The sequence below is a fragment of the Coenobita brevimanus genome, chromosome 6 (assembly GCF_032717465.1).
Source record: "Coenobita brevimanus isolate Jiangsu-jjx chromosome 6, ASM3271746v2, whole genome shotgun sequence".
Lineage (NCBI taxonomy): Eukaryota > Metazoa > Arthropoda > Malacostraca > Decapoda > Coenobitidae > Coenobita > Coenobita brevimanus.
The window spans coordinates 54,981,400-55,001,217 of NC_136959.1; the positions used below are offsets into that span (position 1 = coordinate 54,981,400).

Here is a 19,818-nt window from a genome sequence, read left to right on the forward strand (position 1 = left end):
TATCTGGTGATACGACTACTATCCATTGCTGACTGCCAAGGTGCGGGCCCGTTAGTACCAGGGTTCGAATTCTGGTACATGCAACTCTACTCTGATTTTCATCCAACATTTGTGGGCTGAGAGATAAAACGAGTACCTTGGCCCTTGTGTGACACCTAACACCACTGTGGACGCAGTGGCCTTGTATCCCGGGATACTGGGTTAATAACCCGCCACAGGCTCAGAGGTCTATGCTATGGAAATGAACACCATTGCTATGCGCTTCACGGAGTCTACCCCCACCTGTACCTTAACCTTACCAAAGAAGTAAAAGATTTCCTGGGTCACAGGACACCATTTGGTTTGTCACTAAGTGCAAAGTCACCTGAAGCTCTGGCAACACACACACTCCTTTCCCATTCAACTCTCTTATGCAATATTCGCTGTCTTTCACGTATGCAACACGTCAACTCTGCAAGTGTCTCCCTTATTCTGTGTTTCCCTCGACCTATGACCTCCAGTCCTTTGAACACAATGTGTCAACGCACCTCGAAGTGAACGGATCATGAGTTTGGATCTTTCATTTAGTGTTTCCAGGAAAGAACACTTTCGACCCTTTGGTTCTTTCTTCCTTGCAAAAAAGAACAAAAAATATGCACCAAAGGTCGAGGTGCGGCTAAGCCTAATGAGGAACGCTTTACAATTCATGTTACAGCTTAAAAAATAAAAAATAAAAATAAAAAAAAGTATGTTCAGTTTCCAACATCAAACTGCAAAAAATACTTGAGTACTTCAGAATAAAAAATGGGCGTGCGCAATTACATTCAAATTCGTTATATATATATATATATATATATATATATATATATATATCTATATATATATATATATATATATATATATCTCGCTGCAAGAAGTATGCATAACGAGGCGATTCATGGGCCATAAGTCATAACACTACCAAAAATTATTCAACTTCATGACGTTGATTCACATTTACGATCAAGTCCTTGTCACACCAGTAGCTAATTTTTACCAATTTTGCTTGAGATGAAATATCTACCTGTAATTTTGTGAATTTCGGCCCATATCTTAACTTCCCAGCTCATTCACAGAGGCAAGGATATTCATTATCTCTTTAAAGCTGAAATATTACTCCAGGTGGGATAACCACCCACAGGCTGGGAATTACTACAGTCTGTGTTTAGCTAATCTGTTTCCCCCACCACTCAGAACTTTTTCTTATCTGGGTCAACTCTTTGCAATCTCTTTCCATTACGATATCCATTACTATTATTCTTATTCTTATTATGATTATTATTATTATTACTATTATTATTATTATTATTTCCATCATCATCATCATTATCAGCATCAATCATCATGTTCAATCACTACCATTATCATCATCATGAAACATTCAACATGACAAGTAGAGAAGGATCGTCTGACGTCTTGAAGCAAAGCGGCAGTTTTCCTTTGCTTAGGAGAACTTCAGCCTATTTCTAGTAGATTCTGACCAATCTAGTATTATAATTCTCTTTCCTATTACTCGTCGCCGCCAACCTTACTTCCATCAAGTACTATCTGCATACAAGCTTTAGTGGATATGGGCATTTACAGCTAAACCTAACATGCTTCCATGCTACCGGCATATATTATTATTTGGGGTTGTATGTTTATGGCCTAATCAATAAGAAAGGGGAATATACCTCTTCCATCACAGTAGCATATGACTACTTGCTTACATGTGACGTTACACTTCGACCTCAAGCCCAGGTCAGATCGACCTTGCTACAACTTGGCTAAAGCTCGGCTTAAGGCTGGTTTCAGCTAGTCTCCCGCAGGAAAGGCCATTTGGCTTAAGGAAGTCAGTTGCCTGGGTTTCTCAAATAAAAGCGCCTTTAACCACTTTACAGCGACACTGTACCGGTATTTCTTGGTTTCTTGCTACCTCCACGCAATTTTATTCAGTTTAGAAGCTTTAGAACTGAAGTCAATACCTTTAGCCTTCTTTATCCTGTTCAGTACTAAAGGCCTTTGCTAAACTGAATAAAATCGTCAGTCCAGTAGAGCAGTTGGAATAAAAGAGAAAGGAGATAAAATACAGTATGTCCTTTTCACCTCGCGCCATTATATATATATATATATATATATATATATATATATATATATATATATATATATATATATATATATATATATATATACAAAGCCATTTGACTTGAGACAATCTTCAGCCTGCGCCTCGGTAAAGCACGCCTTTAGCTCCCTGTTTGCCTACCTCAATGACCCTCGTGCAGTTGACAGGCACTAACTTAAGCTTCTTTCTCTTCCTCTTTCCTATGGACACAATATTGCTCCCCACAGTACCGCTGGGTGGATGGGGAGGCAAACCGAACAGGAACAGTAACTATGGAAACAATGAACTTATAATTATGAATTAAGCATTTCTGGAATACTCATGAAAGTATAATATGACCACGTGAAACAGACTTTCTCAAAGTTCACTATACCAAAACGGCCAGAAGTATTCTTAAACCTGTCAATGCACTGACTCTATCGAAGTTGAAGTCTTTAACGAGTAGTTCATCTCATCAGATATCCCTTCAAAACAGAGGATTGGCTATTTAGATAATGAAAATTGGTTCAGAAACAACTATTTTAAGAGAGATTACGTGTGACCGATTTTGTCAGGTGTTGTCTGGTAACGCTGTCGCCAAATGCGTGGCATACGAATTAGAAATTCGGCGCGAGTCACAAGTTGCAAACTGCTTACTGATTTTTGCGGAGCGCAAAATACAAAACGAAAATCACTTCACCCAAAGAAAATGTGAACGTACAATGGAAAGTGGTGAATTTGAATCGCATATGTGCTTTAAATAATTTTCATCACAGTTCCTCGACTCGAACACGTTCGCCACAATTAAACTCGTTCCACGCCATAGTAAGGACATTTATTTCCTATATATATATATTCAGTGTAGTGACGTCTTATAAATTCATTCTTGCCATATCAAAATCTTATTTAGGTCAGGAATGAGTTATCGAACAGGGGGAGTCTGATACAGCCTTCAAAAACACCTGTACTCTTACGGCCGTCTCCCAAGCTGAATGAAATCGTCTGCTAGCAGCAAGAATAGACTACAAATGACGTCACGAGGTGTTTCATATGTCCAAGCGTATAAGACGGGAACTTCATTTGCCCAAATGTCCGTCTCTTAGAATTTAAACAATCTGGCTCCTATGACCCACTCTTAACTATTTTTAAATCGCCTGCCTGACCACTAGAGGGTTAATAATACCAAACATAGTCAACTCTCCCAAACTCCAATGACTCATCCGCAGCTGAATAAACTCGTCTAGAGTTACTTGGAGAAGAGTACTACAATGATAAAGTTTACTGACTTCATCAACGTGAGAGTTCTTTTCTGTGCTGCATAATCTCGTCTGACGGTCGCAATAATAAAGTGACAAGGTCGACGAAATGAAGGACTGAAGACTGTTTCTGACCCCATATATATGGTCTTTCCAAACCTGGAAAATCTCATCTGGTAGTAAAAGGAAATAAAAAAAAAAATCGAAGTTCTCATCTGGTAGTAAAAGAAAAAAAAAATCGAAAGTTTTTCCGAAGCTGAATAAACTCGACCGGCGGTAACAGGAAAACCACAAAACGTCACCGTATTAAAAAGGTTGAGGAAGACTGTTTCTGTTCCTTCCACAGTGAAACTTAAGCTGAATAAAATCGTCCGGTGGTGGAGAAAATACAACTCGTATCGTATTGAGGGGGCTAAATAAAACCGTTTCTATCTGAAACCGAATCAAATCGTTAAACGGTAGATCAAGCAAGCGAAAAAATACGGTCACCGTACTGAAGGAGCTCAAGGGTCCAATTACACCTCACGTTCACGGGTTCCGCCCGTGTTTTGTCACCCTTCCTTCCACATACCTTGTACCGTACTTTCTCCCTTTACTACCTTGTACCGTACTTTCTCCCTTTACTACCTTGTACCGTACTTTCTCCCTTTACTACCTTGTACCGTACTTTCTCCCTTTACTACCTTGTACCGTACTTTCTCCCTTTACCACCTTGTACCGTACTTTCTCCCTTTACCACCTTGTACCATACTTTCTCCCTTTACTACCTTGTACAATACTTTCTCCCTTTACCATCTTGAACCGTACTTTCTCCATTTACTTCTTCCTTGTCCTTCACTCTCTTATTTGTAATTTTTCTCTCTTTCCTAATACTTTCTTTTCCTTTCGTTGTTTTTGCTTTCTTCTGTCGTACTACTGCGTCCACTGGTTCCCTTCCGCCATCCTCCCCTCTGCACACCGTATACTTTGTTCTTTGAGTGCTTCCTAGTTGTTCATTCAGTCTTTTTGCGAACTTTTGTCTCTTTCTTCCCGTTTCTTCCCTTTCTCGCTCTCTGTTCTTGTTTTCTTCTGTTCTGCTATTGCGTTCACCTGTTTCTTTCCGCCATCCTCCTTTCCGCATACCGTACTATGTCCCTTGAGCTCTTCCTTGTCGTTCACTCTCTTTCCTTTAGTCTTTCTTAAGCGTTTCTTTCTTTTTGTTTCCCCCTCTCTTTCCTACTGTCTTCATGTGGGCTCTTTCCTCCTTCCTTTCCGTTCCTTCGACCTCTCCTTCGCACTTCATTTTCGTCGTCTTAATTTTCTTCTCCAATCTTTTCTCTTTCTTTTACCATAGATTTTCTTTTGTCTTGCATTTGTGTTCCTTTCTCTTCGTCCATGTTTTATGTCCTTTTGCAACTTTCATCTTACATCCGTAATCTCGTCCTTTTTTCCGTCTTTTCTTTCTTTCGCCTTTATTTACGTACCAGTGTCCCTTCATTTTCTTTCATCAGCTCTATTACAGTACACGATCTTGCCTCTTTCTTCTCCGCTCTTCTTTTTGTTCTTTCTTTCGAAATTATGATTTTTTTTTTCTTCCTTTCTTTCGAGACTGATGATGATGATGATGATGATGATGATGATGATGACAATGACGATGATGATGATGATGATGATGATGATGATGTCTAGCGGCTGTACAGGGGTCACTACGTCAAACAATCAATATTAGCAAAGTCCGAAGTAGCATGCTTGGAGATGCATGTACGAAATGGGAACAGTACTGAAGGCGGTACCGGTATCGTTAAAATAGGGACAGATATACCTGTGACCATTCTCATACACATTTACACCCAGTTTCCCGTCGTTAATAGGGTTCGTTATTGCAGGAAGTACATGAAAAGGAGATCGAGATTCTACCCATGTCTCCCGTTCGTGCTGAAAAACCAAATCTAGTTGTGACTGAAATGATGATACGGTAACTCTGCTTGTGAATTTGGTTCCATATTAACAAGCCCTCCTGAGTTGTGGATAAGACTGCTTGTTTATTCTTGTCTTCACTCAAGGGGCTTTCACACACTTCACAGTCAAAGTAAATTGTGTATTACAGTGAAAAAATATATATGAAAACAAAACGATTCAAATGACATTAAACTGCTATTCAGATGATTATCGTGGGAACTGGTTACTCTCTCAGGATCAGGACAACTCTCGTACTGTGTTCCACCTAACGCCCGATGATGATTATAGGGGTGAGTCTTAGGCCTCCCTCAGTGTTAATCCTGTCACCATTAACTATCTCATTGTCGGGACAATTCCATTCTATTCCGGCGAACACCAAACGATTATATTTAGTTGACGGCGGGCTATAGAAGCCAAAGAGTACTAAGATGCTTGAAAATTTGTCGGTCGGTTCTCACAAGATACGAAGTCTGGTATTATAGGCAAACATAACTGCTGACAGCTGACGTGCTTTTTCAACACCACAATTACAGGTCTCTCCTAAACAAATGGAATCGTAGTGGTGGTAGCATGAATATAAATGCACAGTTTTACTGGCATGCCCCACAAGCCCGTCCCGCCCACTCCTCTCCACTCACCTCATCATTTTTGTACTTCCCTCCACCCCATCTTTTTTTTTTATACTTCCCCCCACAATCATAATTCTTGATCTTCTCTTTCCAACCATTAATGCCATTCTTCATACAACGCTCACCTTCACAGGGTGTACTCGTCCTGCCCTGCCACAACACCCACTACAATTTTAGCTCATGACATGCACTTTCTTCTACCTAACCTACTCATTATTTGCTCATTAGTTCATCCGTCAACCTACAACGCCCATCTTCACAGCATACTCTTAACCAGGCATGCCCCACCACCAGCTCTCGCATTCCTCTCCACCCAACCAACCCATTCCAACTCTGAAGTGGCAAATATCATTTTTGAAAAAATGACAACTGGCCAACTTACACCACCCATATTCACATGCAGGGTATATTGCCCTAGAGTACCCCACCATCCACCAACATCCCAGCCCATCTCACGTCCTCTCTATCCATACCGTCTTGAATGACCTGAACTCACATAAGCTCCTAAAATATTCCACTAGTGGGGTAATCTGGGGCATATACCTTAATAGGCGTGACCTGGAGAAATCTGTATTGACCGCATGAACCTCAAGGCCCTCAACGACCTGAATTGTCATACCTCGAAACCAACAGCACCAAAAGGACTCATTGCTGGCATACGGCTTCACATGCATGACCTGAATCGATATTTAGTCATTGTATTAGACTTACAGTGATATGCACTCCTGACTCTGATCTGACTGAAACTTCCTGGACCTGAACAAACCAAACTGAACCTGAATGTCCCTAAACCGTTCTGATCAGGTCGAAATGGACGTGCAGTGCCACAATAGACCTACCGGTATGATGGGCTGTTTGGCTCCGAGTTAACCTAATTTGTCCTAAAGGGAAATGACCTGCTCTGAAGGGGTTGGATACGGGAAATGACCTGATCTACCTGGGCTGGATGAGGGAAACGACTTAAACTATGTAGATCAGAAATGACCTGATCCGACAGAGCTGGATGAGGGAAATGACCTGATCTGACTGGGCTAGATGGGGGAAATGACCTGATCTGACTGGACTGGATGGGGGAAATAACCTGATCTGACTGGGTTGGGTGGGGGAAATGATCTTACCCATAGAGATAGGAGTAGGTAGAGGCGGCATATGGGATTAACCAAAGGTAGGTCAGAGTGAGGCCGACAGACCTGTCTCGACCAACATGGCGGCGACCTCTTTGACAGCTGTCTGACTTGGTTCCGCTGACCAGGCGGGAGTGTTTTCTTAGTTGCAAACAGAAAAAAATATGTTTTATCTTTATTTATTTATTTATCTATTTTTGCATACTAACCTACAAACTATAATTCACTCTAAAGATACTCACCAGTGAAATGTAATGGATGGGTCAGATTTCTTATCTCCTCTTTCATTACACCCAAATGCGGCACAGGTGGTGGGCATTTTTGGAGACTTAGGTTATTTGTTGGTGAGTTACAACTTAGGACAGAACGTCTCACACCCACAGCTGAACTACAACTAAAACCAGAGGTAGAGTGAAGTCTACTTTGTTTCTGGCATTTTCACTGAGGAATACCAGGTGGACACACAGCTGGAGGTATTAAAGGCTTAATAATCTCATGGCCACACCCACGGAGGTAGGATTAGGACTCTTACCTCTATGGGCACAGCCATAGAGGTAGGAGTGCACAGCAATCTTCTTCAAGTCAGGTAGGTGTTGCCGTGACCTCTCGACTTGACCAATATGGCCGTTTGACAGTTCTCTGGCTTCACCGGAGCCTTCTCACGCCGACTCTACCCTATTCCTACCTCTATGATCTTACCTGACTGGGCTGGATGAGGGAAATGACCAGATCCGACTGGACTGGATGAGGGAAATGACCTGATCTGACTGGACAGGATGTGAAGGATCAGAAAGAGCATTACGTGGCAGGAATGGACCTAACTAAATCTACACTAAACTGAATGACTCTGAACTTATCATAAAGGACACAAATAAACCTAACTGTATCCCTTTTACTTCAACCTGGTCCAGAGTGTTGTCCTTCAGTATCTTAATTCACGTAGCTCAGGGGCAGAGTAAGACAATACTGTGGCTCTTCATTATATTCCACAGCACTTCTTCATGACTAGCACCATAATCCCTTGTTAATCTCTTGTTACAACTCAGTATTCAAGATGAGCAGATGACAATTTTAGGCCAGATTAGGGTATAACGGATACAGAATTACCTGGAAAAAAAAAAAGACCTAAATATGTCTGACAAAACCTATATCATTTGCCCCATGTGTACCTGATACAAAGACCTAAATCATGCTGAGAGGGACTAAATCGATATAACGTATGCTAAACTGACAACTGGAAAAATGAATCTGTGAAGAGGCCACTACAGAAAATAACAGGGCATTTCGACTGTTCTCAAAGTTACGCCAACATACATTTACTCAAGTTAATGGTTTTGCTGTCACGATACTGGTATAACACCACGTAAAAAAAAATGTTTCCTTTCAGTCCTTCAGCCTAAGCACGTAATTTTCTTTTTCTTTTACCCCCTCACTCACCCACCTTTTTTCTTCCTGCCTCCAGACGATTTTTTCAGCTTGTGAGACTTATCGAACTGGATGGGTTGGATATAAACCTTCGTTATTTTCTTCACTATCAGCGGACTATCCCGGGTAAGTAAATTAAAGAATATATCATGGGACTGTAGGGGCTAAATATTGATTCATCTGATGCATTCATTCTTTCTCATTTCCCATAATATTTTCTCCTCCAGTTATCCTCTAACAATTATTCGCTACGCCTCCCTTCCCCCGCTCTCTCTCTCTCTCTCTCTCTCTCTCTCTCTCTCTCTCTCTCTCTCTCTCTCTCCATCCGGATGTAATATCAAGAACTCCCTCTCCTCCCCCTCTTTTACAAAACTCACCCACTCTTTTCAAAATACATAATGAAGTAAGACTGGCCGAGTTAATATTCATGAAACCCAACATTTTTCTCCCTCCCACTCAAATATTCTCACGAGTAATTGCATTCCTTATAAAAAATATAATAATGAAAATAATAAACTAAGCCTTCCCGTCCCTTCCCTCGGTCGCGGCAAAAACTTCGCGCCAAAAATTTTCCCGCCCAAAAACTCGCGCCAAAAGTTTAGCAATTTCGGTCGAGTTTCCCACCAAAAAATGGAAAAAAGGGTGGATATGAATTTATTAAAATGAGGCAGAAAACAAGAAAATACAGGCATTTGTGGAGAGAGAGAGAGAGAGAGAGAGAGAGAGAGAACTTTTACCTTGAAGAATCAGACGAAAACAGATGCAGTGAAAAATAGACTGAACTGAACGAGAGAGGGCGCGGGGGGGAGGGGAAGTTAGAACTCTAACCTTGAAGAATCAACGACGAAAACGGAGATGTCGTGAAAAACGGACTGAACAGAACAAGAAAACACAGGCACTGAGAGAGAGAGAGAGAGAGAGAGAGAGAGAGAGAGAGAGAGAGAGAGAGAGAGAGAGAGAGAGAGAGAGAGAGAAAAGCTGCAAAAGTTGACCTTGAAGTAAAGACGAACCAGGAAGATGGAAATTTAAATACGCCGAAAAACACATTAAAGAAAGCACATTTTGGCAAGCAGAAAGAAGGAGAAATAAGATAATGGAGAACAAACAATCATAAACCAGAATTAAAACGATGAAAACAACAAATGCAGAGAAAAACAAAAGCGGGGAAGAAGCACAATAAACCAGAACTATGATAACAATAAAGGCGGTGAAAAACAGATTGGGGGAAGAGGCAAAATGTTGGCAAGTAGGAAGGGGAGGTGGGTTAGTGCGTTGTTAGCGGTTTATAGGATCCAATATACGAACAGCGGTGATGTTTATAGGGACACACACGTAGCTAAACAGGTAAAACGACATACTTCCAAACTTAGTGGGTAGTTACAGAGGAAAACAAGATAATCAGTGCACATGTAGGTACGTAGATCAGTAAACACGTAAATAGGTAGACTGGTACGTAAAAAAAGTGGAAAACGATGCAAATATACATTTAAGTACCTTATCATACATTACAAACACACCTTAAAAGGATCACTTGACATTTAGGTATGTATAACAGTTGTTTGTTGAATAACCCCGGTCTGTCAGGCCAAGCAGACACATCAACCACAGGCAAGCAACCTCCCTTGCAGGGCCGTCCCGTGCTTATTATTAAACACGCAAACAGGTAGAATGGTTGCTACACAAAAGCTGGGATGATATAGACATACATGCATACTACTTGAACTTGCTTAACGGTAGCCTACTTAACCCTTTCACTGCATTACGCATTTTTGTATTTAATTCTTGCTGCTACCAGACGGTAATATCCCAGGGAGTGTGTGTTTATTTTTTCCCCAACTGGAGGGGTTCAATATAGCCTTCATTTACCCAGCCCCTACTAGACATCATCCTTAAGTTGACTGAAATAATCTTGAAGGAATAAGAATAAACTAATGCACCATTAGACTGAAAAGGTTACGAATATCTAACCGAGGATGTCACTGACGTATATACGGTACTGTGCATGTATGGAACAACATGTTATCTGATAGGCGGTTTAATACCTCTACAATGAGGTCTGATTTTCATTAACTACCTGAAGATTTTAATCAACTAAGCAAAGCCCTCTCGTAGAGAAAAATTCTCTCCTGACCTCAATATGTCGTCTCTTGTTATTTAAGAACAAAGTGAAAAAAGGACTGTCATCGTGATAGACGAATTAGCATACATTTATGCAAAAATCTGGAGGGAGAGAGAGAGAGAGAGAGAGAGAGAGAGAGAGAGAGAGACAGACAGACAGAGACAGAGAGCAGCTGATACTAATATTACAAAATATCATTCATCATCATCAGGACCTCCTTTCCCAGAGAGAGAGAGAGAGAGAGAGAGAGAGAGCGGCTGATACTAGCTTTACAAAATATCATTCATTATCATCAGGACCTCCTTTCCCACCCCAGGGCAGGGTGAGGAGTAGCAACGTCCGGACTGCCCAAGTCCGCCCATTCCAACAGTCCACGCTTCCATTCACTCATCATTTAAGCCCCCGGAATCCTGGCTCTATCTGATACGCCAAAAACATTCACCACATTCCGTAGCTTCACATAAACGTATCCGATGGAGTCAATCCGGACACAGTCACGTTAAAAAAGGGTGCCAAATTCCTGATCATGCGCTTCTTTTCACAACATTCCTCCAGTCATCTCGATCACTTGTCAGTCCCCTAGCCTCACCGACTTCATACCTCTATTCCTCACACACTCATCCACCACATCCCTCCACTTTCTCCTTGGCCTGCCTCGCCTCCTCCCTCCTTCAAATTCACTCAGATATATCTTTTTCACCTCTCTCTTGTTATTCATTCTCTCCACATGACCATTACAAAATATAAATTGGAAAAAAAAAAAAGAAAGAAAGAGCTCATGTGCAACATTCAAATTCACACCCTGCATAAAACAACATATCACAAAACCGGGACAATGTCATCGAATCGGGCGATAAATCACAACCAAACTAAAAAATATTAAAGGAGAATCAGGGGCATGGATAATGAAATGTTACCTAATACTACTACCACTACCACTTCTACTATTATTACATTACTTATAATGATAACAACGACAGCATGCAGCTGGCCAATAATAAAAATAACAACAACAATAATAATAATAATAATAATAGTAGTAGTAGTAGTAGTAGTAGTCGTCGTCGTCGTCGTCGTCGTCGTCGTCGTCGTAGTTCGTTAGTTAGTTAGTTAGGTAGGTAGGTAGGTAGGTGGATGGGTAGGTAGCAAGGCAAGGGGGTGGGTAGGTAGGTAGGTAGTTGTAGTACCATAACAGAGATTAGCAAGCAAACTACTCACAGCAAATCGTAGAGGTCCCACAGGAGGCTCAGCGTAGGGTATCCCAAGAAACCTCATTCCTTTACTGCCGTCTGCTAGTAGGTATCTCTCGCCCCTTATCCTGCCGCTCGGGGTGTTTAAAACCACTGGCCCTTCTGCTACCATCCCTTCCGCCTGCTGGAGCCCGCCAAGAAGCAGGTAGGAAAAGAAAACCAGCAGGAAAGAGCGCTTTGAGACCATCCTGCTTACACCGTGGATCAGAAAGTGGCGGGAAGTCTGAATTTCGCCTCCCCGTTCAAATTTCCACGTTAACATGCTCGCAGCGCTGGTCAGTAGGGACGAGCAGTTGGCCAAGACCCAACTCTGCTTCACCCAAATCGCCAATAGGACAAGCAGATGTAGAGGAGTGGGGCAGGACTGATCAAATTTGAATCTCCCGTGCATTTTGGGTTAAGGGTTTATATGCAACGGTCCATTCACTCGTAGAAATAATAGCAGCAATGGTTGGAACAGGGGTATGAAGAATGAGAGGTATGTAAATGGACGAGGAATAAAAGAGGGCAAGTCAACCATACAATGGTACGTAAGAACAAGGGATGAGAATACAATCAGTGTATGTTAAAAAAAAAAGAAAAAAAAGAAAGAAAAATGGAAGGCAGGAGAGGGCTACGAGATTGGGTAAAAAATAATAATATTAAAGGGGTTGGAAGAAAAAAGTTAGGACAAGATTGGAGGAATAGGTAGGCAAAGTTGAACTACCTTTAAGTAAAACTGGACTCTGAAATTTTACAGAATTACAATATCAAGGGATCTCCCAGAACTTAGGGCAAGGAGGATGCTGGTGGGGAAGTGAGAGGGTGTGCGTGGAGGGGTGGAAGGGAAGGGAGGTACAACACGCGTGGGGGTGCTATGGTGGGAGGGAGAGCTGCACCTTCCCTCCTCACTGCTCGATGGCTGCACACTCACTGCTTCTCTCCTTTCTCTCTCCCGCTCCCTCCCTCCCTCTCCCTCTCTCTTCCCGCCATCCGGAAGAGCATGCGTAAACTCTTGTTGCTACGGTTATGCGCACAAATTCGGTCAAATTCGCCGTAAACTCAGTTTGGTGGAAAATGTGCGTTTAGTGACGTCACAAGCGAGGTCAACTTGCCAGGTGTCGCCATGCGCTACCCAATAAATGCTCAACATCGATCTCATACGATAAGCTACCAATACACATATTCAAATTACAGCAATCAGATCTGAGGATACCGATAATTTCTTGCCCTCCTTCTCCATAACTCTTCCCTATCCCGTTCTCCTCACTTCCTGAGGAGGAAGTGAGGGTGCAAAGAAGCTTCTCCCCCATTATCCTCCGCCCCCCTCACCATCGCCCCCCACCTCACCTTGCCCCTGCATCTGCCTTCTCAATCACAACACTCTGGAAAGTTAATCATGGTATAATTCGACCCTAGACTTGTGAAGGATGCAAGTTCTGTGTCGGAACAGCTACCGTAATGAACTCTGTATGACGGAAAGCAGGGGCGTCACTAGTTACTCTCGAATTACAACAGAACTCTTGCATAATAATGTAATCTAAAATGCTCATACATTTGTTTATAGATTATTACGAAGTTTATCAACGCAGAAAACAGTAAAAGAAGGGTTTTGTCATGAAAACGGGAGTTCTTCGACCTTCACGTCCACAGGCATAGCCAGGCATGACGGAGGCTGTGACCCCGCTCTTATGAAAGTAATTTTCCAGTGAATGGTGAGCCTATAAACTGTCATCTGCTACAGCTGGGTATGGCATAGCTAAATTTCAACCGAAAAGAAAAAGAAGGCAAGATTATTATAAAACTGCACGGTACTCTCAAGACTCTTGTTGCTTCTTAAGACAAAAGTACTGATTGTCTCCCTCCCTCTTCCTTCCATACATGCGTCAAGATCTACTGGACGTCCCTTGAAAACAAAATATGATTTGACGACTTATATCCACACTCTGAAGTTAGTGATTACTGTGAGGTACCGGCATATATATATATATATATATATATATATATATATATATATATATATATATATATATATATATATGTGTGTGTGTGTGTGTGTGTGTGTTTGTGTGTGTCTATTTATATATATCTATAGATATTTATATATATATATATATGTGTGTGTGTGTGTGTGTGTGTGTGTGTGTGTGTTTGTATATATATATATATATATATGTATGTATGTATGTGTGTGTGTGTGTGTGTAAATGACTCCAGCGTCCCATGAAGAAAAAGGAGACAGGTGAAGAGAGGCTTTAAGCTGTGAGAGAGAGAGAGAGAGAGAGAGAGAGGGGGGGGTGGGGGAAGGAAGGGAAGGTGATGGCAGGGTAGCACACGCACATACACACGGCTCACCTCCCATCTCTCTTCCGTTTCACCTCCTCTCCCCCCGCTCCCATTTCTTTTCAGCCACTATTCCCCGCTGCTTCCCTCCCTCCCTCCATATCATCCGGTAGAAAAGCGGTATTCTCCAATCATATCAGTCACCTCTGACGCGGATCCTAGTCCTCAAATTAGCACAACCTTCAGAATGTGGGCGTACTTCAGTCATGAAAAATGAGGACCTTCAAGAACGAGTCGGCCAACTTGTAAAGGAAATTAATCATGTACTGCTACAATGTCATCTGTATTGATGTTTTCATTTCTGATTATCCATGCACGGTTAATTCGTGAAATAAAACAATGCATCGGCCGGGAATCGAACCCGGGCCTCCCGCGTGGCAGGCGAGAATTCTACCACTGAACCACCGATGCTATATATTACTACCTGTAAGAATGCATATATTAAAAACTAAAATAAGCTCGTGTTCATGATTCTTTGTCGCTATTGGATAAACAAATTATTACGGTGTACTATATAAAAATATATGCTTCAGTTAATGTACTTATTTCTCTGAATAAAATTAAATTATTGCCAATCACAACATGAAAAACGTACATCTCCCCGGCGGGGAATCGAACCCCGGTCTCCCGCGTGACAGGCGGGGATACTAACCACTATACTACCGAGGAAGTGGGAGAAAGGAGTCAAAATTCACATCAAAACCTAATGTCATGACTAAAACCCGAGTGACAGTCCAGCAGGCAATGACGCTTTGAGACAATTTGGAGATAAACATTTCCATACTACCCTTGATAAGCAGCTGTTAGGGAAATAATCAGCGCAAAGATACCCTCAACCCTGCAACGATCAACAGAGCAGGTCATAACGGTGTGAACATACAGCCTTAGTTCTCGTCACAATACCATGTTTTATTTTACTTAGCCCTGACATACAAGAATTTGTAAGCAGGAAAATCGAACAAAGTATCATAAGAGATGAAACAGGGTATTATCCATTATAATCATAACAACTTCTCACTTCCTCGGTAGTATAGTGGTTAGTATCCCCGCCTGTCACGCGGGAGACCGGGGTTCGATTCCCCGCCAGGGAGAATCACATTTTCCCCAAGGGGTCGTTATGAAATTTATTACCTGATCAAAATAGAACACCCTTTCTCCCGAAGCATCGGTGGTTCAGTGGTAGAATTCTCGCCTGCCACGCGGGAGGCCCGGGTTCGATTCCCGGCCGATGCATATTTTGCACATTAGAACCGAGTAATGTCCGTCCAATTCTACAGGCCGAGTGCTTCTAGCCTCTTACGTAGCCTAAAAATTCCACTCTGACACCTACCTACCTTAAGCATGCACTACATAGAGAAGTTATTGGCGACTCGTAAAGAGATAAAGTCACATACTAAAACTGTTTACGAGGGTACAACAGGTCAACAAACGACAACACCTCAAGAAAAGTAACCGAAGCGCCTCTAGAAGCAGGAGGTATGATATCCACCCCAACACAGAACCGTAAAGTTTCAGTGTGATACTGCTTCTACAATATACTGCATATATATATATATATATATATATATATATATATATATATATATATATATATATTATATATATATATTATATAAATTACTTAGCTAAATGAAATTACCCGAAAGTTTAGCAAAAGGAGAACTGAAGAACCTTCAAGGATTAGTTGACTGATTGATTACACTAATCAGATTGTGGCTGCGTAAGAAGAGAGGTCCCTGCCACCGTACAACAGGAGTAAAAGCAGAACAAGGAATGCTAAAATATATACCGGTACAGATACCGGTATATACAATTATACAGATAACATAATAACAGAAATTGAAATAGTCGTCTAACATTAAGTTCATACACTATGTACACGACACACCATAAAATTGTGCATAAAACTACAAGTTAGAACTAAGCATAAAAACTTAAGTTCACTGAGGAAGCCTGCTTCCTCAACAAATGAGAAGCTGGATCCTCCTGTCATACACGCCTCCTCTCCGAGAACTGAAGAGAGGAGGCAATTTGTCTATATATCGTGGCAAGACCCATCTCCTGCCCTAAACCTGGAGAAGTATCGATGACGAGCATCCCCAAGATTGGAACATTAAAATAAGAGGTTCTGCAGAGTACATGGGACCAGACAGTTTTCACAATAAGAAGGATGTCTTCCCTCAAGATGACAATTTGTCAGGTGCGTAGCCTATAACCAATTGCTAGACAAGTAATGGCAACTTCCTGGTGGCGGGGCATGACAATATTATAGTCCATGGACTTATCACAGCCGTCACTTTTCCGTGGCTTGCTTGGAACAGGAAGTGTGTTCCATGCATGCTGCCAGGAGGGCCGGAGGGCAGCCTTAATCACGAGGATGTAACCACTGTAGGGGAAAGGTCTGACAGAGGTATCAAGGGGAGCTACTGCCCTTCTGCCTCATCTGCACATTCGTTTTCCTGCAGTCCAACACAGGCTGGAATCCAGCCATACAAAACTTTCTGCCCATTGCGGCCCACGAGGAGGAGCTTTTCTGATATTTCCAACATCAAGGGATGGGGAGAGTTAAAATGTTCAAGGGAAGATACGGCTGCCCTGATGTCACTAAAAAATTGCCTCATAGGTAACGATAATCTGGAGAGCCATCAGAGCTGCTAACGGCTCAGCAGTAAAAATTGAGGCTGAGGAGGGTAGGGTGCCACCCCGGCTAAACTTAAGGAATACAACCCCAATACCAACATCAACATCGGACTTCAAGCCATAAGTAAAAACTGAGGCAGACTCAGTATGGAGGGCAAAACTTTAGTGGAGAAAACCTGCCAACAAATGTCTGCTCGCACCGGCGGATACGTAACAAAATAACAGTCATCGTGACCTTTTTTCCCACCCATGAAAGGAGTGATGTAGAATCCAAAAACAAGGATAAAGAAAGCAAGAAAATGCGAAAACCATTAACAGCATGTACAGTGAAATGTCCCTTGAGAGAAACTGGTCAGAAAATAATGCACACATTAAGGCAACCGAACCCTGGATCCGCCTTAAGCGCTTAACATGAACCTGCCCGAGTCCATTATATTCATATCTGGTGTTCATAAAGGTCGCCAAACCAGCAATGTGTCCCTTCGTGCATACTCCATCCGACCAATTGGATCCTTTGTCAATTCCTTAGCCTGATTATCTTTCATGCCGCACTTTATCACACATTTACCATATCCACCCACTTTTATCGGCATCCCACCTTCAGAATCACTCACATACCTTTTTCATCACCAGTTCTTTCCATATAACCGTACCATCTTAGTACACTCTATTCGACCACATTATAGAGTTTCTTACTTTTAATAAATCACATCAATTCTTATTCAAGCCTTTCTACAAACTCCACACACATATTCCTAAGCAGTCCCATTTCCACTGCTCTTACAATTAACTTTTCGCTTTCACGCCATATCAAAGTCCAAAACTTATACGTTGATAAGGACACTAACACATTCATGCAACAATCTAGCAGTTTTCCAAACTCAAATCAGTGTCTAGTAACAGGGTCTTCATACTACGAGACACCTTTTTTCCCCAGTGCCACTATACGATACTTTCCATTCCCTTTACAAATTTATTTCCTGCTTCTGTTACTGCAAAGAAGGTACTTAAATTACCGCATGATCTTCGCCAATTTGTCTCTCTCTAAACTCACCTGCACATCACACAGCCATCTCATTCATTAATCATCACTTTAATCTTAGATATGCTATACTTACTTTCAAACACAAGGTTTACAGACATTCACAAAACTCTGAGCCAGTCTCCTGAGAGTCTCTTCACTACCAGCACGCAACAATGCAACATCTACAGCCTCCTTTCCGCAAGTCGTGTTATGACCTCATTCATATATGGCCTGTACTGAACAGCCATGAGGATATCACTCACGTCTCACTTCAAAAATGATACTGAACCATTCACTTAGGCATCTACGAGCTCTTACACATGCTTCACAACCATCATAACTTCCACACTCAATATCTTTCCATCCGAACCGTACACACGTTAAGCCTTCCATAATACTCCCCTACTTAAAGTGTTATACAATTTTTCCAGAGCCACAAATACCATCAAGTCGACCGCCTTTCATGGATCACCTGGGAACGTTTCTCCAAGGGCCTCTCAATTGTTTTCGATCATTTGGTAGGCAGACCAGGGAAAATGAAACTGGGTAGCCTACAATGGTTAACGGTAGTTGTCGTGGATGCATTTACCTTGTGAGTATAATCTAGATGCCGTGGATGCTTTAACAATGTGATTTTAAAAGTCTGACGGACGAATGCCCGGTACGCAAACAGATATACTGATCAGATGAATTTTACCATAAAAATATTAGGAAATAAACTGGAAGCAACCATGTCATATACAATAAATGTTGCTACTAGTAATTTGAAGATCACATGGTGTCCTCTACTATAAAAATAAGGAAATAAACCGGAAGCAACTATGTCATATACAATAAATGTTGCTACGGGTAATTCGAAGACCACATGGTGTCCTGTGTGTGTGTGTGTGTGTGTGTGTGTGTGTGTGTGTGTGTGTGTGTGTGTGTGTGGGTGGGTGTGAGATCTAGATATTTATCACTCCCAGTCTTTTTTTGTCTCATCAAAAGCGTAGGGAGCCGGAGTTAGGCTACTCAAGTCCCGACACATAAGGCGGGGGTGAAGAGCCTGGATGGCACTATGTAAACCCCAACCATTGCTCGGATGATAACCCTAACAGACCCCATTCGAGTAGAATGCCTTAACCCAGTAGACCACCATGCGTCATCTAGTTATGCATTTATCATCCAAAGTAGTAAATGGTTTCCTGTTTACAGGAAATACCTTTGTCTGTCACTGTGGCCATATGAAGATAACACTTATCAAGTGAGTAGACGGTGAGCTCCCCCACCTACCACAGTGTGATACTGCATTTTATTTTACCAAATATTTTTTTCAATAATGGTGTCATAACCTATGACTGTGTCATGCTGGTGCAGAACTTAATACATTCACGCATGCCGAACTGATATAAAACAAAGCTCGTTGGCTGAAATTAATCTGAGGTTTCGAATAAACTTCCTACAATTCGTACTTACAACCTAATAAAAATGATGATAGCAGAGGTCGCGTCTACACCAAATGCTTGTTAGCGCAGGCAGATGCGGGCGGAAATTTTGCAGCACCCTAACCTATACAAGTAGGCTAGCCCCACTGGATGCGGGTGGGTGCGGGCGAAAACTAAGAGTTTCAATGATGCAGAATTCCCGTCGACGCCAACAATCATTTGGCGTGGGCACAGCCTAAGATATATGTTAACTTCCGTAAGCTCAGTAACGATGCGTTAGACAACAGAACTACAGCATGTAAAGACATTGAAATTACATGCATTCTAAACAGGGAATGACATTGAAATCACATGCATTCTAGCGTATCAGAAGGGTAGCCAAAGTTCACGGGAACTGTCTGTCATACTTAGTCATTAAAATTATTCCAATCTTATTTTTTACTAACTCAGGGCAAACGAACACACTTTCTGAGCAGACATTAAGGCTAACATCTGTCCTGTGATATGTACTGGTAAACAAGCCTTTTGTGTATACCGGTACTCTTATATTTGTGACGGGTAAATCT

At 41.8% G+C, this 19,818-nt stretch overlaps 1 protein-coding gene and 4 non-coding genes across 5 annotated transcripts in view; 2 read left to right on the forward strand and 3 right to left on the reverse strand.

Annotated features, from left to right (window-relative positions):
- Positions 1-12,029, reverse strand: part of LOC145401279 (pyrethroid hydrolase Ces2a-like) — a 115,492-nt gene extending 103,463 nt beyond the window's left edge. The window contains exon 1 of the mRNA XM_080273608.1: positions 11,811-12,029. Within this exon, the coding sequence (XP_080129734.1) occupies positions 11,811-12,029 (219 nt within the window). The remainder of the gene's footprint in view (positions 1-11,810) is intronic.
- A 2,475-nt stretch (positions 12,030-14,504) lies between these two features.
- On the reverse strand, positions 14,505-14,575 carry TRNAG-GCC (transfer RNA glycine (anticodon GCC)). The gene has a single exon. It is a non-coding gene; the product is annotated as a tRNA-Gly (tRNA).
- A 186-nt stretch (positions 14,576-14,761) lies between these two features.
- TRNAD-GUC (transfer RNA aspartic acid (anticodon GUC)) lies at positions 14,762-14,833 on the reverse strand. Its single transcript has one exon. It is a non-coding gene; the product is annotated as a tRNA-Asp (tRNA).
- A 350-nt stretch (positions 14,834-15,183) lies between these two features.
- TRNAD-GUC (transfer RNA aspartic acid (anticodon GUC)) lies at positions 15,184-15,255 on the forward strand. The gene has a single exon. It is a non-coding gene; the product is annotated as a tRNA-Asp (tRNA).
- Positions 15,256-15,326: 71 nt separating this feature from the next.
- Positions 15,327-15,397, forward strand: TRNAG-GCC (transfer RNA glycine (anticodon GCC)). The gene has a single exon. It is a non-coding gene; the product is annotated as a tRNA-Gly (tRNA).
- Positions 15,398-19,818: the final 4,421 nt, after the last annotated feature.